We start from the raw sequence: 20429 nt of genomic DNA on the forward strand, positions 1-20429 counted from the left end.
ACAAACCTTTATCTAACGTCTTGGATTCTTAAATATTGGTTTTTTTTTTTTGCTCCTACCCTAGTCCTCTTTCATTGGTACCTGTTTCGTAAAATCGTTTAATCACTTTTGAAATCGCCGATTGCGTCATACGCAAGTGCCACAAAATTTTCTTATCAAATGTTGCGATTATTTATTTGCTCTGTTGTTCATTTTAAAAATTTTAAAAAGTAATCGTAAACCGTAAAATTACAAGAAATGTCGATGTTTAGTTTTTTTTTCTGTTTAACGAACAAAAACAATGCTGCATACCATGATTTGCATCATCAAATTTATAAGTTTTGAGCGGTGAAGTCGGACATTACAAAAGCGAAATCTGGTTGAATGAGCAACTGTTACAGAACCACCTCCAAAGAGAACAGTTGAAGCCATGATTGCTCATAGTATCTCACACAACGTTATTTTTAAATCTATTTAAACTTGAAAATTCAAGTTATCTATTCAAAAGAAAAACACCCAATGTATTTTTATGGTAACATTTCTCTTCCAAATGTTTCATTAACTCTCTTATAAATCATCTAAAAACAAACCAGAAGCAGTCATTACTATTTTTATATATTATTCCCCATAAAAAGCAACAACAATAATATTATAACAATAATAATGTTTCTTTTTTCACACTGCAAAATTGCCGTTGAGCTGATATATCACATACCATGTTTTTTAAATTTTGACAGTGGAATTTATAGTAGATATTGAAGTGTATTTTTTATTATATCCTGAAAATATAACAAAAAATCGCCCAAACGTATAAGTGAGATATGGCTTGATTTATTGGTATTCCCAATTTGGAGTACAAAAAAAAAAATAAAATACACGGCTAGTGAAATATTTTTCGCAATTTCTGTGGAGATATTTAGGATGTGTTTATTTAAATCCTCCAATTATTCAAAACAATCAAAATAGCCAAGTGTGTCGATTTTTTTTAGTAGTAACAATTTTTTATCGATCACAATATAAATATTTGCGTTTCATTAATTATTGTTACGCGTGTAGTTTATCGATAAAAATTGTTCAAGTATTTTCAATCACTATCAATCACAGAAATTGCAAATGCAAATGTTTTATTTATATCGATTGAAATGAAAAATATGAGAACACTCTAATAATTTAAGAATCGGCGATACATCGGTATTACCATTTCAATCAGTGATGCAAACACATTTTTAACGGAAGTAAAGTTAGTAGGTCGACCTTTTTCATCCCAGGGGAATAACTATGAAGCTCTCTGGCTGATAAAGCTCCAATGTGATCAAAGCTACCCCGTAATGTATTTCTATTTGTTTCTGAAAGAAAGTCAATTCAAGTATCTGTTTACTTTAAATACTTTTTTTGAACGAATTCTCAGTTCTTTAGTAGTGTACTTACATAAATCATTACTATTGATTCAGCTAAAAATCGTGTTAATAATTTAATTGTGTAAGTTCTATCAAATGTCTAACGATAACAAGTAGTTGCCATTAACCTGCAAATTCCTGCTTAAAAAATTGAAACTACTTTTACTACGATCGGTACTTATTTAATTACATAATGATTTTATGGTATTCACTGAGAGTTATCCAAATGTCATCTCCCGACCTTGTAGAACATCTGGCAAGAAAAAATAATAAATTATTTAATTTATATAGGTTGTTTCGTCCAATTTAACAACGATAATCAAAAACAAATTCAATAAAAGATCTTATTTATTGAATTAATACGTTACATTGAATCTATTAAAACATACGTTACACTTAAATTTAGACTGCTTATAACAAACATTAAGTTAACATTCACGTTTACAATTTTGGTACATTGTTACAAATACAAATATTTTATGTAGACCATGCCTACTTATGGAAAATTCAATTAAATTTTTTATATAGTCCAGTCCTTTAAAAAAAGTTTTACTACCCAAATGGACCCTCATCATTGTTCCGAAGTCTTCTCTTAAGTTATTTGTACAGGCACTTAGGTTGAAAGTTGCTGAAGCAGCAATACTAAAATGTCCTTCCTGGCTTTCCGAATATGTCAACATATCGTTGTAAAACGCCGGTCGTATATAACAAACTCTCGTCCGTGTTCTGGCTCCAAGCACAAACGTATGAGGTTTATACTTCGGGCTACATAATATTCATGGTTCGCTTGCTTATTTATTAGTTGTGAAAATGTTGGACAGGAATTTTTTAATAAAGATGAAAACATTATTATTTAAGGAGGTGGTTAATGTTAATATTATGATTTAATTCTGTTCAGAATTAAAGACATTTAAAATTTAAATTACTGCTGTAAACTAAAGTAGCAGTTAATGTGGTGATCGTTACTTTGCCTACTGATGCGAACGCTTTTTCTCTGATTTGTCGCGTGCTTGTTTAACAGACGAATCACCTGCGTTCATTTTACAATTACTTAATCGTCTTTGGTTGGAATCTTTCGTTGGTTTAGTATTTTGATTTGTGATATTCGGTTCCAAGGGCTGATTACATATTCTTTTGGAAGTCGGTTTTTCTTCTTTGGACGGCGGTCTGTGATAATTAAACTTCCCAGCTTGCAATTTCTTTTGCTTTTCCGGTTTTATAAGGCTGGTCGCAGTTGATGTTGTTAATTCATTAGTATCACTGCGGTTTTTTTTGGACAACGTAAAACTACTTGATGTTGAGGCAGAATGTTCCAACAGAGAAAATTCTGTATTGGTATCAATTTTAGTTAAGTCTAAAAAATATTATTTACTGATTTTTATATTTGAAAAAGAAATTTATTATATTACCACATGATGTATTCTGCTCCTTAGACTGATTACTCAATTTACAGTGATGGCTACTCCTCTTTGACGTTAATGCTTCATGATCACAATACTTAAGATTCATCAAATCTTCTTCTTTTTTGCTATTATTATTTTCTAAAAAATTGGAGAAATACTACAATTGGCATAAAAATTACATAATTAATTAATCACCATTTGATGGTCTACTCTCTCTTACTGCTTGACCAGAATTTCTACATGAAATCAAAGTTTCCTCCCTTCTATTGTTCATAACACCACTTGATGTTGAAGGCATCGAATAATTATATTTAGAGCTGCCACTCTGCTGTTCAACAGAAAGGCACTTGCTTGGAGAAACCTTAACGGGTTTTTCCCGTAGATACAACATGTCCAGATTTCCATTCTGTCCTTTAGGAGCTAATTATTTTTTAATTGGAGAAAAACATGTTAATGCCATCGGAGGTTCATTGTGACCCATACTTACTTTCTGCAATTGTGTCAGAACAACTGGAGCGATCATTAGGATGCTTAGAATCTTCCGTCTCTTCCAAAGGTGGCAAGAGTTGACTCCCCTGCAGCCTGCTTCTCTTTCTGCTCCTGATAAGGGCACTAGGAGACGATGTGATTAGTTTATTACGTCGAATGGCACCACTTTGTCCTGCAGTAGGGAGATTCGTTAACGTTGACGTAGAGTGCGCTCTTGATGTGCTATATATTGGAGAATCCCTTTCGTACAACGTGTGCGAACAACTTGCCTGACTTTGATGGCTTAAACCTTCGTAAAACAAAAAATGTTAAAAGGTGGTAGGCGAATTTTTAATAATTACCTGGTGCCGGTTGTTCATTAATTCGATTTTCCAGATTGTAGTGATCACGGTCTCGACCCCTTATTTGAATACTGCTGCTTTCCTGAATTATATTTTGACATCGTGTGCAGCTATCACAGCTCTCACTTTCCTTTTCCTTTTTATTTTTTGTAGTTGTACTAGTAGTTGAATTTACAGAACATGTGTTGGCGCCGATTTGTGTGTTTGACGATGGGGTACAAGAGCTTTGCTTCTGGGCTTTATCTTTTGTTACATCAGACGAAGATTCTAAATATTAGAAACAATAATAATTATTTAGTGACGTTATATGATAATACCTAGAGATCTTTTCTTAAGTACAGTTTCACTTCCCACGTGGTCGTTGTTATTGTCTTCGTATGGGGCAATATCCAGCAGTTCATCGTTTTGGACATTACGCTGGCTAGGTTGATCACCACTACTTTCTTCAATGTTTATAGCAGTACGAGGAAGTTGCGCTAATAGTTCACTAAACCTAGTGCTTGGCCTTATCGATGGAATGTCGTTAGATATTGAATCCGAATGTGTGCTTGGACTTCTGTTATTCTCGTCGTTTATATTTATCTTTAAGTAATCTAAATCTATTTGACTATTACCAATTTGGAAATTATCTGCATTAGTTATTGGTGGAAAATTGTGATTATTTGCAGTTGGTTCTAATGGAATATAATCATGGCTACTATTTCTGAGATGCATGGAACTTTCTAATTCCTGCATGGGTCTAGAGCATTGGTAGCAACGATTATATCTCCATTCTGGAAGTCTACTTTTCATTTTGTTTCTAATAAGACAGCTTGGAGATAAAGTTAAAAATTCGTTATATCTACTGTTATCCCTCGGCATTTGAACATTACTGTTTGATGGTTGCCTGACTTTTTTAACAGGTATCTCAGAAACTTCAGGTTCTTTATACATCTCCAATTCTTCATCCTTTGGTTCTGGTTCTTTTGTATCTTTAGGGACTTCTGAAAATGTATCAAAGTTAATATTGGTCAAGCTATATATTTTTACAAACCTTGAGTACGGGGTACTTCTCTGATTTCCACCCTTCTAGCACGATGACGTCCAAACAATCGATGTAAGACACACAGAGTAGCGGTGATGATAGCCAAGAAGAACGTAGGCTCAGTACCAACCGATAAGTTTCGCCAATGCCTGAGAAACGTCAATATCGAAAAGATAGCGTCCATTCTACTAGAATTTTATTAAGATAATCTAACAACTACTTTCAATTTTGAATCAATTGACACATGTCATTTAGCAACATCAAATATAACAAACGATTTATTGTCACCATGGTTAATATTGGAATTTGTTCCGTGAACAAATAAATATCTACAATTTAAAAAACACCAATAAATTGCAATAATTTTTATTTTTTAATATAAAAAATATTACATATGTACAAAATATTCCCACAGCCAGTTAGTTGTTTAGTTCTTTCTCTTGAGTTCCTTTTCTTCGTCATATGGATGAGCGGCGATCCAGTCCAAAGCACGAGCGATGGCAGCTGGGATCGCTGGTGGTTCTGGGGCAACTGGAAGATGGGCGCCTTGGGGTTGGAAACCGTTTTCGTTAGCCAAGTAAGCCAACTCGATTGGGGTACCGTCAGGGGCGGTGTACTTGACGGATCCTAAAGTTATTATTATAGTTATTTCAATTATGTCGCAATCAATTCTAAGAAATTATAATACTTTCAAACAATATTCTCTTTGGGCTAACCTCGATTCCAATTAATGAATTAGAAAGTGTTTGCATCATATATTATTAAATTTGATAAACTATTGCTTACCTTGTACTTCTTCGGCTTCGGCGTCTTTCTGTCCAGCGTTCTTCAGTACACCAGATTCTTGGGCAGAGATTCCATTTCCGGTTTCGTATTGGGATTGGTAAGAGCCATCAGGGCTAATATCTGAAGATTGGCTGATAATTGGGGCCTCTTTGTCGCTGGACAAAGATGCAGCGGAGGCTACAGCCAAAAAGCACAAAGCAATGAACTAAAAAAGAAAACCAAATAATATTACCAATAGATGCACACAAAAACAACGCAGTGCATCGTACAAAAATTAATTTAATACGATGACGATCCTGCACTATTTACATACTATTTATATCCACTCTCTAACACATCATACAACCAAAAATTAACACTTATAAAAACACTAGTTGCACAATATATAAAACTATCTAATATGCGTGGTACTTACAGCTTTCATGTTGATGTGTACCTAAAGATTTTTAAATTGGTAATGGCAATCACATAACTAATTTCATTATTTATACCTGAAGACGTACTCGAAGGTGTTGTAATAATTCTTAGACAAACTTTACGACAAGGCCGAATCTTCGGTGTGTCCGAAGGCCAAGGAATACGCTGTTAATAATAAAAAATTGTTGTATCATTGTTATAAATTTATTTTTTACGTAGAAAGAACATTAACGTATTTTGATTCCTAGAAAAGACACATGATACAGTATAAGTAATTAACCATCGACAGCCCACAATTTATATCAATTTCATAATTAAAACAGTTAGATTTGATAATTAATTTATTATCCTTATTCAAAAAATGACAAGTTGCAAATTTATTTTAATAATAGTGTAGATCATCAGTTTTAAATCAATTCAAACAACGAATTTTAATTAATTAACTTAAAATTTTTCATTATCTTTAGGTGGATGGGCCTCTATCCATTCGAGGGCTCTCAATATTGGCGCCGGAATCTCAGGCCCTACAGGGAGATGAGCCCCTTTAGGCTGATATCCATTTTCGTTCGCCACATAGTCTAATTTTATTTGTTGTCCGTCCGGAGCGGTCCATGACACCGAACCTTGCACCTCTTCGGCTTCTTTTTCCTTGTCTCCGGCGTTTTTTAATTCCCCCTTCTCTTGTACCAAAATGCCATTTCCTGTTTCGTAAGATGAATGATAGGTTCCATCGAAGTTCACTTCCTGCTCTTGACTTATGATGGGTATTTGTTTTTCGGTTGATTCGGATGCAGCGTATGCAAAGAAAAATAGTGCGCAAAATGTGATCTAAAAAATCAAGTGAAAAATAACCATGTAAAAACAATAAAAAATTTACGAGGGTGAGTAATTATTACTTACGGCTTTCATTATTTTGGATCTCACAAATTACACAGCACTGCGATTTATGCAACAATAATTGATGTACAACGGCTTTATATACACCGAAAATTTATTTATTGAAATGCAGAAGCATCTTTTAATTTCAAGGATAACATAATATATATATTCAAATAGTCTTTAATTTAAAAACGAATCACGTACAAGACGAATACTGCAGACTTCCACAACACTACAAGCTATTTTGTCTATTTTAATGTAATTTGTAAAATTTATGAGTTAGAATGAATAAAAGATGCGATTTTATGCGTTTCGAGTACTGAAAATTAAAATTTTAAAATAGTTCAAAACCGTTAATGTATTAAATGCATTTTAAATAGAAATCTCTGCAATTGGTATTATTTTTTATTTTTAATTTGGAATATATTTTAATAAAAATTTAATCTATAAAATTAAACAATTTAATGATAATTGCAATTACAATTTTTACACTATTAAATATTAGAATGAATTTTTTAAAAGAAATATTATTTAATTCAAATTTCATAATATGTTATTTTGCATTATTGTTAACATTAATTTTTATTTATTCTAATATAAAAGATATTTTAATAAAGCATTGTCGCAACCAACGAACACAAAACATTATTTCATTAAGTTAACTATAGTGTATTCACATAAAGTACGGAGTGAGGTATACAATTGTCACGTACAATACAGTTATTGTCGAAAGAGTCGAATTTAAAACTAGAGATATCCAAATAATTTTATAAAAATATTAAAATTATTTTGGACTCATAATTTAGGATAAAAATGAACATTATAACTGTTATTATTTACCGTAATTTTAAATAAATAATAACACCAGTCAACCCTTCCAAACAACCAATAAGAAACATGTTATCCATCATGCGATCACGTGCTGTTCACGTAACTATCTAATCCGTAGCTAGTTTGAATGGAGTATAAATTAATATATATAGAAATAATTATTTAGACTAGTTTAAAATATGAATGAGCCTTAATAAAGTTAGTTTGTTCTGATAATTAAGAACCAGGATTTGTAATTATACACACCTAAGGATCTAGGGGGACATATTTTATGAATGAATAGTTAAATTAAAGGAAGAAGATTTTATGTTTTGTATTTATATCTTTCTCTTCTTGATGTCACCAGAACTCGCTAAAATATGAACAAGTTGGACCAGTCTTTACTATTTCTACTAAATTTATTATTTAAATTAATTGAAGATTCGACAAAAATGTTTATTTAAACTTAAAAGTTATTTTGACAAAATATTATTTAAAAAATAAATAAAATTGAATTATTCTATGTCTTCAAAAACTATTAAAGACCTCATAAATAAACCAAGAGTAGCTCGAGTACCAACTTAATTTACATAGTTATGTACAATATTATTTCACTGCATATTTACTGCACAAAAGTCAATGTGAATTACAATTCAACTTAAAAAACAAGTGACATTTACTACCCATGTAATTTAACTTTAAAATACCTGTACGTAACAATGTTATTTTTTATTTTAACAAAACAATAAATATTATATATTTTTATTAAATAGGGGTCATCAATAAGGGGGTTGATTAAAATGTATTTTATTAATTAAAACATTGTGTGCCATTCATGTAATGTGTACAAGTTTCATTGTTAGATAATATAACTATGTCACAACTGATTGCACTTAAATAAATATCTGAATAAACTTTTACTTCTGGGATTCGCGTAGAAAAAAAACTGCATAATATAATTGAAAAAGTCATCTCGTCCTTGAATAAATTAAACAATAAACACTAATAATCCGTGTATAAATAACCCCGAAGCAGATAGAGCAGGTCATCGCTTGCTCTCTAGTCAAACGACAAACATCAACATGAAAGCTGTAAGTAAAGCAATCACAAAATAAATCGTCTAGTTAACAAAATAACTTGTTTACAGTTCCTGGCATTTTGCTTGATCGCTGTTGCGTCTGCAGCGTCTCTCTCTCCCGATGCGGATGCTCCAATCTTGAATCAACTATCTGACATCAGCCCAGATGGTTCTTATCAGTCATCCTACGAAACTGGTAACGGGATCTCCGCTCAAGAATCCGGCGTATTGAAATCCGTTGGACATGAAACCGCCGAAGAAGTGTCTGGATCATTCAAATACTCCGCTCCTGACGGCACCCCCATCCAATTGACCTACATCGCCAACGAAAATGGATTCCAACCGCAAGGTGCTCATCTTCCAGTTGCTCCAGCTCCAGAACCAATCCCAGCTTACATTGCCCGTGCCTTAGATTGGATCGCTGCCCACCCGTACAAAGAAGAAGCCGTACTTGCTAGGAAATACTAATTTAATTGAATGATGTTGGCCAGATTAAACTATTGTATTTATTGTTAGTTTATGAACAAATAAATGTTGTATAAGAAATGAATCGTTTCAAAATCCTCTTTCCAATTAAGGATTGATAATTAAATGTCTCCAAAAATACAAATAAAAATTTAGTATTAAATAAAATCTTAAATCAGTTTATACATTTACAGAGGATATAAAAATTATACAACAACTTATGGTATATATTTTTTAATATTCTGATTGTACAAGTGATTTTATACAATTTTAATATAACACAAGTAATTAAACATTTTGCAATAGAAAATTATTGTTAAATTTGGTTCTTTATAAAAGGATGAAGCAATTTTGAATGATGTCTTTATTAAGGAACCTTATTTTCCTTTAACAAACAACTTACAATAAACATTTAAAATACAATGTAATGAATGAAAACTTCTCAACAACCATCATTGTCTGGAAACTTTAAACAAACCTGTTGAATCATGGATGAGAAATTCTCTCGCGTCATTTAGAAACTCCAAATAAACTTCAAATTAATTTTTGTTAATAATAAAATCCCCAGATACCATCTGCCTTGAATATCATGTAGTAGTTATTCAAAATATAATATTTCTTTAAATGATATGAAACTTATGTGGATACTTTTTCATTTTTGGAACAACATTATTTTTGTTGTATCGTTTCAGATTTATTTCCAAAACATTTCTTATCTCTTGCTCTATTTTTTTAAAAATAGAGCAACTCAGTGGTGAAACAAAAAAACTACACAAATCTTTTTCAGATGAAAATATATTGCAATTTAAGTACTATATTTACATGTAACACAGTCGCATCCTATAATATTGTTGGCAGTTCGCTTAGTATTTCTTTCCAAGAGGCAGAGCTTCTTCTTTGTAAGGATGGGCCTGACTCCATTCCAAAGCACGGGCAATGTAAGCGGGGATCGGTTCCGGTTCCGGAGCTACTGGAAGAATGTCACTGGACGGTTGGAATCCATTTTCGTTGGCCAAATAACTGACAGCGATCGGAGATCCGTCAGGTGCGGTGTACTTATAGGAACCAGACACTTCTTCGCCCGTTTCGGAGCCGATCGTTTTCAAGATGCCGGACTCTTGGGACAAGATTCCGTTGCCGGTTTCATAGGAAGATTGGTAAGAACCGTCCGGGCTGATGTCCGCCTCTTGTTTGATGATTGGGGCTTCGGCGTCACTGGAAAGGGATGCGGCGTAGGCAACGGTTAAGAAGCAAAAGGCGATGAGCTGAAACCGAATTTCATTAAACACATTAATTCTCGGAAAGCATCAGAGGTCACGGATGAGGAATTTACTGAGCGACTTTACTAAAACAATTTCTAAAGTCGGTCCTCTGGTCCAAGAAAAAATGGACAATTTAGCAGGTGTGATGCATCACGAAATATTTTAGCGTCGGTTACTTACTAGCTTCATGATGACAATACTTCAGCAAACACAAACTAAATATGGTCCCATTGGTTTGGGTTCAGTATATTTATACCAATCCATCTTTTTTTAATTCAAGGATAGGTAAGTTTCATAGATCAACATATTTTAACATTTTTTGTTGCACAAAACTGCATCGACAGTTATCAAACGGGTGTCAATAAACCTGCCTAGATACAAAAACAAAAACCTGATATTGTTATTTTTTATTTGAAATTAAACGAATCCTTCCAATTCGTTAACAGCGAACCAGTTTTCCGCTGGCTGACACATCTAAAAAGACTATAGTTAAGAAAACTACATTTTATGAGGAATTACAAAATGGAAAATAAAATTTCCGTAAGTAGTGTTGTAAAATATAAACGAATTAAATGTTACTTTGTTCCTTATTACTCAAGGACAATACATGTTTAATACTTTGTCTTTTATATCCTTTAAAAATTATATGCTAGTAAATTTTAAAGGCATGTGCTTTATGATATAAAAAATACAGTTTTTCTTTTCAACTGGACATAAAACTAAATTTAATGTCACATTCATACGAGTACGTAAAACGCTGTTTCGGCCTCAAAAAACTGGAGACATATTTTATAAAACATAATCATAATGAGCTGAAATAATTTCGGTGACGTCTTATTTAGCATCGGTGATATACAGGTTATAATAGAATCAATAACACAGTTAACGAAGTTAAAAGTATTTGTGTGTCGTTGAAATAACCTAATAATTTATTCGGCATATGTCAATTCAATTAAACAGAATTCGTAAATGGCAGAGCAATAATTCAAAATTATTCTACAAACTCCATCCACAAATATTTGTCTATTTTTAAGTGATATATCGCACTGCATAAAATTATCATTGTTTAAACTGGTTTGACGCATTTGCATATATTAACACTTTTTTTATTTTTAGCTAATATTGTTTGCTTACTATACCTTTTTTATGTACACTACTATACTTTAATTAATTAAGTCGGACAAGTATTAAACTTCCATTATAGTTAAATCTAAAGATGACTTATTCAATTTATATTCACGAGCTCCTACACTAATAAAATCAATCAAGTTATTCAAATACAAAGTTCAACTTAATTAAAATTAAGTACTTATAGGAATGATACATTGATTTCAGTTTTAACACGTTTAATTTAATTTTATCTGTTAATATAGACAATAGAAGGAATTGTATTAATTTTTAGCTTTGTAAAAATGTAAATATAGATTAATTAAATTAAAAAATAATATAAAAATTACGAACTTCAGTATTTGCATATTCCTAGTTTGGGATGTTTCAACCTGTATAAATGAATAAATTAAAAACTTGATTTTGGTATTTTTTAAATTAATACCAGTTAACAAAAACTATGTTAAGTTAACATTGTTATCCGATTATTTTAATTTATATAATTGTACAATTTCAACAATAATTTTAATTGATTAAAAAATAATTCATTTATAATTAATTTACTACGTAATGGGTATTCAGTTTTTAAATATAAGTTAATCAATTATTAATTAACAAGGGAATGAAACAAAATATTATTTTATTATTAAATGTAAACATTTAGTAAATTGAAATATGTATATAATCAGTATTGAAAGTTGATTAACCAAACTATTTCAATCTATCAAGAAGATCATTTCTTTATGATGTGGACTATAAAATTACAAAAAATTCTTTTGTCCCAAAATATTTTAACAATTAATATACAATTTCCATTTTAAAATATCAATAATCCTTAATTAACTTATAACTACACGCAAAATCCACACGTGTGAGCCGTAAATATTTCGAACTGGACATTATTTTTTGCACGAAATTGTCTGGACATGTCCATTTCTAGAAAAAATCTCCTACGACCTTCATTAGAAGCGTTACCGTAGCATCATCCTTTATATAAATATCCACTGGAACCACTCATTAACATATCATATTCTTCCACAACAAACACAACATGAAAGCCGTAAGTTTTTCAAGACTCACTAAAAAACAAATATCTATTACCCTTTTTTTGTTTAAGATACTCGCACTCTGCTTCGTGGCAGTCGCATCCGCAGCGTCCGTCTCGAACGACATCGACGCCCCGGTTCTGAGCCAAGTGCTCGACATCAGTCCGGACGGTACGTACCAGCATTCCTTCGAAACCGGAAACGGAATCTCCGCTCAGGCGTCCGGCGCCCTGAAGACCCCCGAGACCGAGGCAGTGCAAGGTACCTTCCAGTACACGGCACCGGACGGCACCCCGATCTCCGTCAGCTACGTAGCCGACGACAACGGCTACCAACCCCAAGGTGCTCACATTCCTGAGATTCCGGCTTACATTACCCGTGCCCTTGAATGGCAACGCACCCATCCAGAGAAGGAGGAACCCTTGAGGAAGCTGTAGGCTGAGTCGACTTGGTGTTTGGATTTTTTTTTTGTAAATAAAATGGCATTTATGTTTTACTAAAATCGATTTTTATTTATAACCTGACCAACTAACACTGTTTTTGTTATTGAAAAGAGAGTCAGTTGGGTCGCTTGTAAAATTGAATTGTTATCCTTGTTTTTTCATATTTTTTTTTTTTTTTTTTTTTCATCTTAATATATTACATTAATAATACAGGTATCAAGTTAAATTATCAATTAAAAATTTACGTAAATATTTATAGGTTTGACGTAAAATGAGATTGTGATAGATCATTTTAAACAATAAAACTACCAATTATAATCGTTGCCTAAAGCGTGTAAACTTTCGGCATCCATAATCGGCTATTGATATTTCAGAGCATTAAGCAATCTAAGTAGGAAGAAAATAACCTATTACACATTGTAAAATAAATATTACACCCATTTTTTATTTACGACTTTATTTGAAAATTCTACGATGACCAATCCTAAGCAATTATAATAGAGGTTAACTGCTTTTGTAGGTACTGATATATGGTACATAAATTGTTTAAAAAGATTTCACAATTGAATATTCATAAATCATCACTGAATTAATAATTATGATTTTATTTCATCATAATTACACACATGTATTGTTATTATTTTAACTCTTCTATATTTAGCAGATGAAACAAAAGAAAGAGCAGTGCCCAAAGGTATATAGGTCGTTTATGAAACAGATAATTGCTGATGAACATAAATAACAACAAAATTAATAACTAAGTGATGAAATTTATGTATCATTACTAAAAGATTCTGGTTTCTAAAAATAAAACAATAAAATCATAAATTACTTTATTTCAAGTCCAGAGTTAAAAAATTTGAATATTTAATGATATCAGTGTGACATCATGTGTATGTAGATAACGATAGTGTTGCTGACCCTGAATACCAGCAAGATTTAGATTTTGACCATTTTTCAAACAATGGGGATACTCAAACCAATATATTCGTTAAAGACCTTGAAAACAATCTGACAGATTTGTCTGTTACATCTTTAATTCGCAGAAAGTGAATTATCTCTTGCCATGTGAATTATACGACTTGACCATAAAAGAAACTGTTATTCCTCAGAAGCTGAATCAAATCAATATTAAGAAGCCACAACCTTTTTATTTTTGTGGCATAATTTATGCCACGTATGGTGTACATAAAACAAAAATGGTTGGACAAAAATAATATTTTCACTCATATATTCAACAGCAGACATGTAAAATAAGGGCTCCAACACCATGCTGTATTATGATAGAGAAACTGGGACATATACGTTAGCTCAATATTCAAATATATTCCGAATTTTGTTATTACATTATACTGACCGTCCTCAACTGATTAATTCAGAAGATATGATGCAAGAATAACCAATTATGCATGAATTCCCAACGTCTTCGATTTTATTGCCAGTGCGCTTCATTTACTATTCAGCGGCTGTAAACATTTATACATTCCGGTTCTATGAAAAAATTGACACTGAACTTTATTAAATCAAGATTCCTGATCATCCGACGCCAGCGTGAAGTGAAAGTGAAATTATTGGTCGATCTTTTGTTTCACAGTAAAATGCTTAAATAAATCTTAAACAATCCCTTTTGTTCTACGCTTTTTACTTAAATAGTTTAGTAGTACACGTGATTTCCTATTGCATTCATTTATTTATTTATTCAGCTGCATTGTTTCTCAGTTGATAAATAAATCATGACCATAAATTAAAACACGAAGATAAATATGTGATCATCGATTTATTTAAAACTGCTTAATATTATTTGAACGCACCGAAGAAAAAATTTTTCTATTATCTAACATCAGTAGACGCATATGTCCTACAACATTAACTATTTACCATATAATACAAAAATATACATTTTTTTCCATGTATCAATTAAAAATTTCTGCAAATAAATTTAAAAAATGGTCACATACCATAAAACAGTGTCTGATCAGGGGAGTATTCTATCTATGACAGTAGATATTCGATTAAACCCAATATATGATTTTAATTATCAACTTTCAGATCAAATTTGCATATCAAATTAATACGTTCCTGTATTATTGTTTCGTTTTATAAACAGGATATCAGATACAGAATATAGGTGTATTATTATTGTTTAAAATTAAAATACAGTCAGTACAAACACAATGGACCTATTAATTAGACGTGATTAAATATATGCTACATATTTCATGCATGAAAGTTTTGGATACAGTTGATTAACCAAATTTCCAGAGATTTATTTCAAAATGCTAATTGTGTGCTTTGTTTGTGCGGAATTGGAGATAAATTTGATTTATAATTCTTTTATTAATATTTCGTTTGTTTTATACTTAGGTTTTTTTGATAAAATATTAAACTTATCTAAACTGATTTATTTACTAACTAATTTTAATTAATTTTATGCATTTTCAGTATGTGCAATTAGTATTACTTAATTACATACCACAAATTTTCTGCTTTCAGTTAACCAACTAAAAATAATAGAAGGACAAAAAATAACGCAAGTTGCACTTCAATGAAGACATATATTTATAAGAACACATTTCACACACATTTATCCTCTGGGAGACTCTTCCTTCTGCGGATGAGCCGCAATCCAGTCCAAAGCCCTGGCGATGGCCGGCGGTATTGGTGGTGGAGTTGGTGCCACAGGCAAATGAGATCCTTGCGGCTGAAAGCCATTCTCGTTGGCCAAATACTGAAGCTGAATGGCGGTACCGTCCGGTGCCGTGTACTTAACCGAACCCTGTACCTCTTCAGCTTCGGCGTCCTTGTTGCCGGCGTTTTTCAGTGAACCACTTTCCTGGGCCGAGATACCGTTTCCCGTTTCGAATGCTGATTGATACGTGCCGTCGAAGTTGACTTCTTGCGTTTGGCTGAGGATGGGGGCATCCTTGTCGCCCGATAGGGACGCGGCCAATGCCACTCCCAAGTACGATAATATTAAAATCTGGAACAATAAAACGTACGACTAAATGAAACAAAAAAATTAAAATTAAACTTGAATGATGTTTTGTTTTAACAAATTTTCTGTGAGGTATCTTCTAAAATAAAATAAAATTCCTTCGGTAACTTTAAGTATTAAATTTATTTTACAGATTTATCTTTTATTCGAGTGCAGCGAGGTGTAAATATAAATATATTTCGATTCATTCGTTATGATTCTAACTTATATTTCCAGTAAAATTTTATTTTAAAACTGTCTAAGTTTCACAACATTCACTTTGAATAAAATATTTATATTTCGATATCCATTGCAGGTTAAAAAATATGAATAAAAAATAAATGTTTTAACTTACAGTTCTCATGGCGATGTGCCTTTGTAGATGCAGAGATGCACTATGCAAATTAGTAATTAAAACCTTGTTATTTATACCGACGCAGGATTGTGTGTGTTGCAAGTGAGATTTTATTACTGAAGTAGGTATTATTTCCTCTACAACTACCATTTCTCTTGTTTATGCACCTATTATGATACAATCGTCATAAATATCAATATTAATGGTCGTTTTCCTGCAACACTCCATCCATTTTTAATGATATTGCCCACGAATTTCGAACAAAATGGCACATTTATCCGATAGGTTTTATCACTGTAAATTTACACAGGTTATTGTAACGAGCAATTTTAGCTATATTTTTCAAATATGTAGGACCACTGAGAAATTTCAAACAATAATTAACCATTGTTTGATCTCATTGTATTACATTTGCTTTGAAATAAACAAATGCATTGACTAATTTGTATTTTTACTTTTTTTTACTGTTTAATTTAGATAATAAAACATGTTTGATTAGTCATTACAACAAACTCCATAGTAATAAATCATCAATCATCACCCAGACGTTGTGTCCTCATTTAAATAAACTATTTTTAATACAAAATGATTTCTAAATATGCTAATAAAAGTGATCGTTCCAAATTAAAACTCTTTGTGTTTCTGACACGCAACTTGATCAGATCGTTATTTAAAGAATAGCATTGAAATCTAAGATCAATTTCACTTTTAAGTTCGGAAGAGCCGTTTCTATGAATGGATGAATAAACAATGCATCATTATGTAATAGTGTTAATTATATACGAAATGATGAATGTATCATTGGAATGCAGACGTCTCTAAAACCGTTAATTTAATTTTTTACCAATAGTATTAGCACACCTTACAATGGAGTAATTCATTGACATGTTTTCATAGATTAAAACAACAGTAATAATTTATTGTTGAACTTAGTATTAATTATATTATTATAATAAATTTTCTCATATGCAAATTATGGAGCAATAATATAAATATATTATAGATACTTCATTTGATGTGGTTTCTGACGAAATAAATTTAGTACGAAAATCATCGCATTATTAATATTAATGTTAATTTTGATTGGATTCGTTTTAAAAGGCAAAAATGCTGTCCACAGTATCCTCAGCCTTAAATTATTAATCAGACTTTGTTATATTCAAAGCATTTCCAATCCTAAGAAAAATCACTTCATTCTAAGACCTACATTAATTTTAGAATTCACTTAAAACTACTTTTTGTGTTCAATCTATCAAAGTAAGAGATAACTTTCAGTGAGTAGTTTTTTCTATTTTCAACATTTTTCAATTCCTTTTCCATTTGCGTGATCTTCTTTACTGTAGAATTCAATTATATATCATTCTTTCTGACTCTGTTATTTATTACAAAGAGAATGCATAGTTTTATTTAGACATAAAAGAAAAATTTTTCTATTGAAAAATAAAAATGTGTGTCTTGCATAATTAAAATCCTTGCTTGCATAACTGGCATTACAACAAACCAATTAGTACTAATTTGTCATAAATCGATGCACTTAACACATTATGACTAATTAAATATGCAAATTAATCAAGTTGCAGCAGGAGGATAAAAGTTAAGGACTACCAGAAACTTTATCAAATTAATTGAAGATTAAAGATATAGAAATAAAATTTATTTTACAAAAGGTTATTGACATCAGTTACAATTTACATTTTTTTATGAAAAAAATCAAGGTAATATAAAAATGTGTATAATTAGGTTTTTTTAATTAGGCGTCTAAATTCGTATTATGGCACAAAATATTCCAGTATTTTCTTATAATTTTACAGAATCTGCATGTTAGTTATGATTATTACATAAAACCAAATAAATTTAAATTAATTAATTGAATTAAATGAATAAATATTTGAATAAATTTAAATTTAAAACCCATCAGATACGTTGAAATCTGTTCTTGGAACATATGATGCCCATAATTTTATGGGTCTTTTAATCTCTACACGTTACAAAAGGAAGCTAGATATATTTTTTATGGGAGAGATGTTAAAAAAAACACGTTTGTGTCCTTGAAAATAGTCACCACTCTATTTATCTTCGCAAAGAACTACTTTGCTATATATAATGATGTCTGCGAGTGTGGTCATCATAGTGATTTTGTGATTTCACCTAAAAGCATCAGAATGAAATTCGTAAGTAAAGATATATTATGAAGTAATTCAATATATTCAAAAGTGATTTTGGTTTAGTTCAAAATATATTTTATAAAAAAAATTATGAACTGAACAAAATTAATATGTTTTCTCCAATGATATTTTATTGAGACGAAGTATCTAAATGACACTTTGCACGATTGTCTCATATTATCATTTATATTTATATTATATTTTTTATTTACTGTTTTAAATATATAATTACTTCCAATTGATATAACACCTCCGTTTCTGCATAGTTCCTTGCTCTTGCCTTCGTGGCCGTTGCCTCCGCTGCTTCCATCTCCAGCGAAAAGGAAGCCCCAATCATCAGCCAATCGTCTGACATCAGCCCAGACGGCTCATACCAATCTCAATACGAAACCGGAAACGGAATCGCCGCCCAAGAATCCGGTGTATTGAAAACCGTCGGACAAGAACAAGCCGAAGAAGTACAAGGATCCGTAAAATACACCGCCCCTGACGGCACCCCAATCCAATTGACCTACGTAGCTAACGAAAACGGATACCAACCACAAGGTGCCCACCTTCCAGTCGCCCCAGCCCCAGAACCAATCCCAGCTGCCATCGCCCGTGCTTTGGACTGGATCGCCGCTCACCCACAAAAGGAAGAACCCATCAGAAAGTTCTAAATAAAAACGTTATGTTATATTTTTATATTAAAAATATATAGGTTAAGTTTCATATATTATCCATGAGTTTTATTCCATATTTTTATTAGTACTCCTTAAATATTTTAAAAAATGAAATAAAAATTTTAACATCTATGACCCAGATCTTTGAATTGTTTTCGATTAAAATAATTATACGTCAATAAACATGAACACATAAATGAAGGTAAATCTACAAGTCAAATGTAAACTTCATTTTCGAGACCGTTACATTTGTTCAGCAAATAGAGTGATCCCAGTTAGAGACTAGTTTACTGGGGATCTCCATAATATATATGAATAGTCAGTTAGGTTCTATTAGATCGCCTCCATACTCTTCCGACATTATTGCGTCGTATACTAAAATATTACAGAAGCTGATGGGAAAGACAATATAATGTGATTATCAAATTTGTTTAAGGATATGTTGAATGTGTATTATTATGTAAACAATTTAAACTAAAATAAAAAACAAATTGCCAAGGTTTATTTAAAAAAAAAGGCTTTAATTGAACAACTTTCAAGTTCAATTTAAGAAAAGCACCAACTTTAATCGATTCTTCTATAATAAATTCTGTTATTAAAAACTTAAAACGTTTAGAAGAATTTTCACTTGATTAAAAACAAGTTTGGAACTATTGTTAAAAATCTCAATAACAATTGAATTGAACAATTGTCAAGTTCATTTTTAGAAATGCACCAACTTTAATCAATTCTTCTATAACATATTCTGTTATTAAAAACTTAAAACATTGAGAAGAATCTTCACTTGATTAAAAAAAAGTTTAGAGTTATTGTTGAAAATCTCCTTTACACTTTTCAAAAATAATTCTTTAATAACCTCTAAATGCGATGATTACCAAAATAAATAAGTAAAGAAAAATTTATTATCACAAAAATAACGATAAAGTTTATTAAAAATATTAAACATATTTAGATATCATTAAGAAAATTTTATAAAATCTGGCATTCATATGTCCAACTTTTAAGTCAGACATGTAAAAGATTTAATTTAAATCATAATTACAATTAGTAATAAAAATATATTAAATTATATTTTTACTATTTTCTTCTCTACTATTTTTTTTTCTACTAAAATTGTCGTGAAAAATTTATACTTCGGAAAAACTTAAATAATTACTTAAAAAATACAATAAAATTAAATTACAATAGATCACATATATATTAATTTTTTTAAAGATATATACAAATTATGAATGTTGCAGAATTGTGGTTATGTTATACAACGAAATCGTATTAATTTTATACGATAGGCTGAATTAGATTAAATAAAACACGTTTGTGTCCTTGAAAATTTTCATGACCTTAGCC

The 20429-nt window shown here is 31.1% G+C and overlaps 8 protein-coding genes across 8 annotated transcripts; 3 read left to right on the top strand and 5 right to left on the bottom strand.

Moving 5' to 3' along the window:
• Nucleotides 1–1706: 1706 nt before the first annotated feature.
• Nucleotides 1707–4853, bottom strand: LOC109598849 (uncharacterized). Its single transcript, XM_020014772.2, has 7 exons — nt 4643–4853; nt 3927–4592; nt 3610–3876; nt 3267–3557; nt 2975–3199; nt 2786–2917; nt 1707–2730 (listed from the first exon to the last, which is right to left on the bottom strand). Exons 1-7 carry the CDS (start codon nt 4815–4817, stop codon nt 2348–2350), a joined length of 2139 nt encoding a protein of 712 aa, XP_019870331.2. The 5' UTR covers nt 4818–4853; the 3' UTR covers nt 1707–2347.
• Nucleotides 4854–4983: 130 nt separating this feature from the next.
• LOC109598750 (endocuticle structural glycoprotein SgAbd-2-like) lies at nt 4984–5960 on the bottom strand. The gene is made up of 3 exons (XM_020014676.2): nt 5835–5960; nt 5420–5624; nt 4984–5260 (listed from the first exon to the last, which is right to left on the bottom strand). Exons 1-3 carry the CDS (start codon nt 5841–5843, stop codon nt 5061–5063), a joined length of 414 nt encoding a protein of 137 aa, XP_019870235.1. The 5' UTR covers nt 5844–5960; the 3' UTR covers nt 4984–5060.
• A 204-nt stretch (nt 5961–6164) lies between these two features.
• Nucleotides 6165–6845, bottom strand: LOC109598545 (endocuticle structural glycoprotein SgAbd-2-like). The gene is made up of 2 exons (XM_049961306.1): nt 6737–6845; nt 6165–6664 (listed from the first exon to the last, which is right to left on the bottom strand). Exons 1-2 carry the CDS (start codon nt 6743–6745, stop codon nt 6281–6283), a joined length of 393 nt encoding a protein of 130 aa, XP_049817263.1. The 5' UTR covers nt 6746–6845; the 3' UTR covers nt 6165–6280.
• Nucleotides 6846–8486: 1641 nt separating this feature from the next.
• Nucleotides 8487–9153, top strand: LOC109598898 (cuticle protein CP14.6-like). The gene is made up of 2 exons (XM_049969074.1): nt 8487–8616; nt 8673–9153. The coding sequence occupies exons 1-2, from the start codon at nt 8608–8610 to the stop codon at nt 9069–9071; spliced, it is 408 nt and encodes a 135-aa protein (XP_049825031.1). The 5' UTR covers nt 8487–8607; the 3' UTR covers nt 9072–9153.
• Nucleotides 9154–9847: 694 nt separating this feature from the next.
• Nucleotides 9848–10642, bottom strand: LOC109599019 (larval cuticle protein LCP-17). The gene is made up of 2 exons (XM_020014953.2): nt 10511–10642; nt 9848–10333 (listed from the first exon to the last, which is right to left on the bottom strand). Exons 1-2 carry the CDS (start codon nt 10517–10519, stop codon nt 9932–9934), a joined length of 411 nt encoding a protein of 136 aa, XP_019870512.1. The 5' UTR covers nt 10520–10642; the 3' UTR covers nt 9848–9931.
• A 1831-nt stretch (nt 10643–12473) lies between these two features.
• LOC109599012 (larval cuticle protein LCP-17) lies at nt 12474–12985 on the top strand. Its single transcript, XM_020014942.2, has 2 exons — nt 12474–12497; nt 12555–12985. Exons 1-2 carry the CDS (start codon nt 12489–12491, stop codon nt 12918–12920), a joined length of 375 nt encoding a protein of 124 aa, XP_019870501.1. The 5' UTR covers nt 12474–12488; the 3' UTR covers nt 12921–12985.
• A 2482-nt stretch (nt 12986–15467) lies between these two features.
• Nucleotides 15468–16409, bottom strand: LOC109598806 (endocuticle structural glycoprotein SgAbd-2). The gene is made up of 2 exons (XM_020014731.2): nt 16256–16409; nt 15468–15906 (listed from the first exon to the last, which is right to left on the bottom strand). The coding sequence occupies exons 1-2, from the start codon at nt 16403–16405 to the stop codon at nt 15511–15513; spliced, it is 546 nt and encodes a 181-aa protein (XP_019870290.2). The 5' UTR covers nt 16406–16409; the 3' UTR covers nt 15468–15510.
• A 1979-nt stretch (nt 16410–18388) lies between these two features.
• LOC109598839 (larval cuticle protein LCP-17-like) lies at nt 18389–19138 on the top strand. Its single transcript, XM_020014761.2, has 2 exons — nt 18389–18426; nt 18687–19138. The coding sequence occupies exons 1-2, from the start codon at nt 18418–18420 to the stop codon at nt 19077–19079; spliced, it is 402 nt and encodes a 133-aa protein (XP_019870320.2). The 5' UTR covers nt 18389–18417; the 3' UTR covers nt 19080–19138.
• The last annotated feature ends 1291 nt before the right edge of the window (nt 19139–20429 follow it).

Source organism: Aethina tumida, chromosome 1 (genome assembly GCF_024364675.1).
Source record: "Aethina tumida isolate Nest 87 chromosome 1, icAetTumi1.1, whole genome shotgun sequence".
Lineage (NCBI taxonomy): Eukaryota > Metazoa > Arthropoda > Insecta > Coleoptera > Nitidulidae > Aethina > Aethina tumida.

Bases quoted from the DNA above. Each gene is read 5' to 3' on its own strand.
- LOC109598849 (XM_020014772.2), bottom strand. From the start codon at position 4,817: ATGGACGCTATCTTTTCGATATTGACGTTTCTCAGGCATTGGCGAAAC. The intron at 3,200-3,266 runs GTAAGTATGGGT...AAAAATAATTAG, and splicing joins TTCTGACACAATTGCAGAAA to CTCCTAAAGGACAGAATGGA. The intron at 2,731-2,785 runs GTAATATAATAA...AATATTTTTTAG, and splicing joins GGAGCAGAATACATCATGTG to ACTTAACTAAAATTGATACC.
- LOC109598750 (XM_020014676.2), bottom strand. The intron at 5,261-5,419 runs GTAAGCAATAGT...TAATAACTTTAG, and splicing joins CGAAGCCGAAGAAGTACAAG to GATCCGTCAAGTACACCGCC.
- LOC109598806 (XM_020014731.2), bottom strand. From the start codon at position 16,405: ATGGTAGTTGTAGAGGAAATAATACCTACTTCAGTAATAAAATCTCAC. The intron at 15,907-16,255 runs GTAAGTTAAAAC...TTATTGTTCCAG, and splicing joins GGCACATCGCCATGAGAACT to ATTTTAATATTATCGTACTT.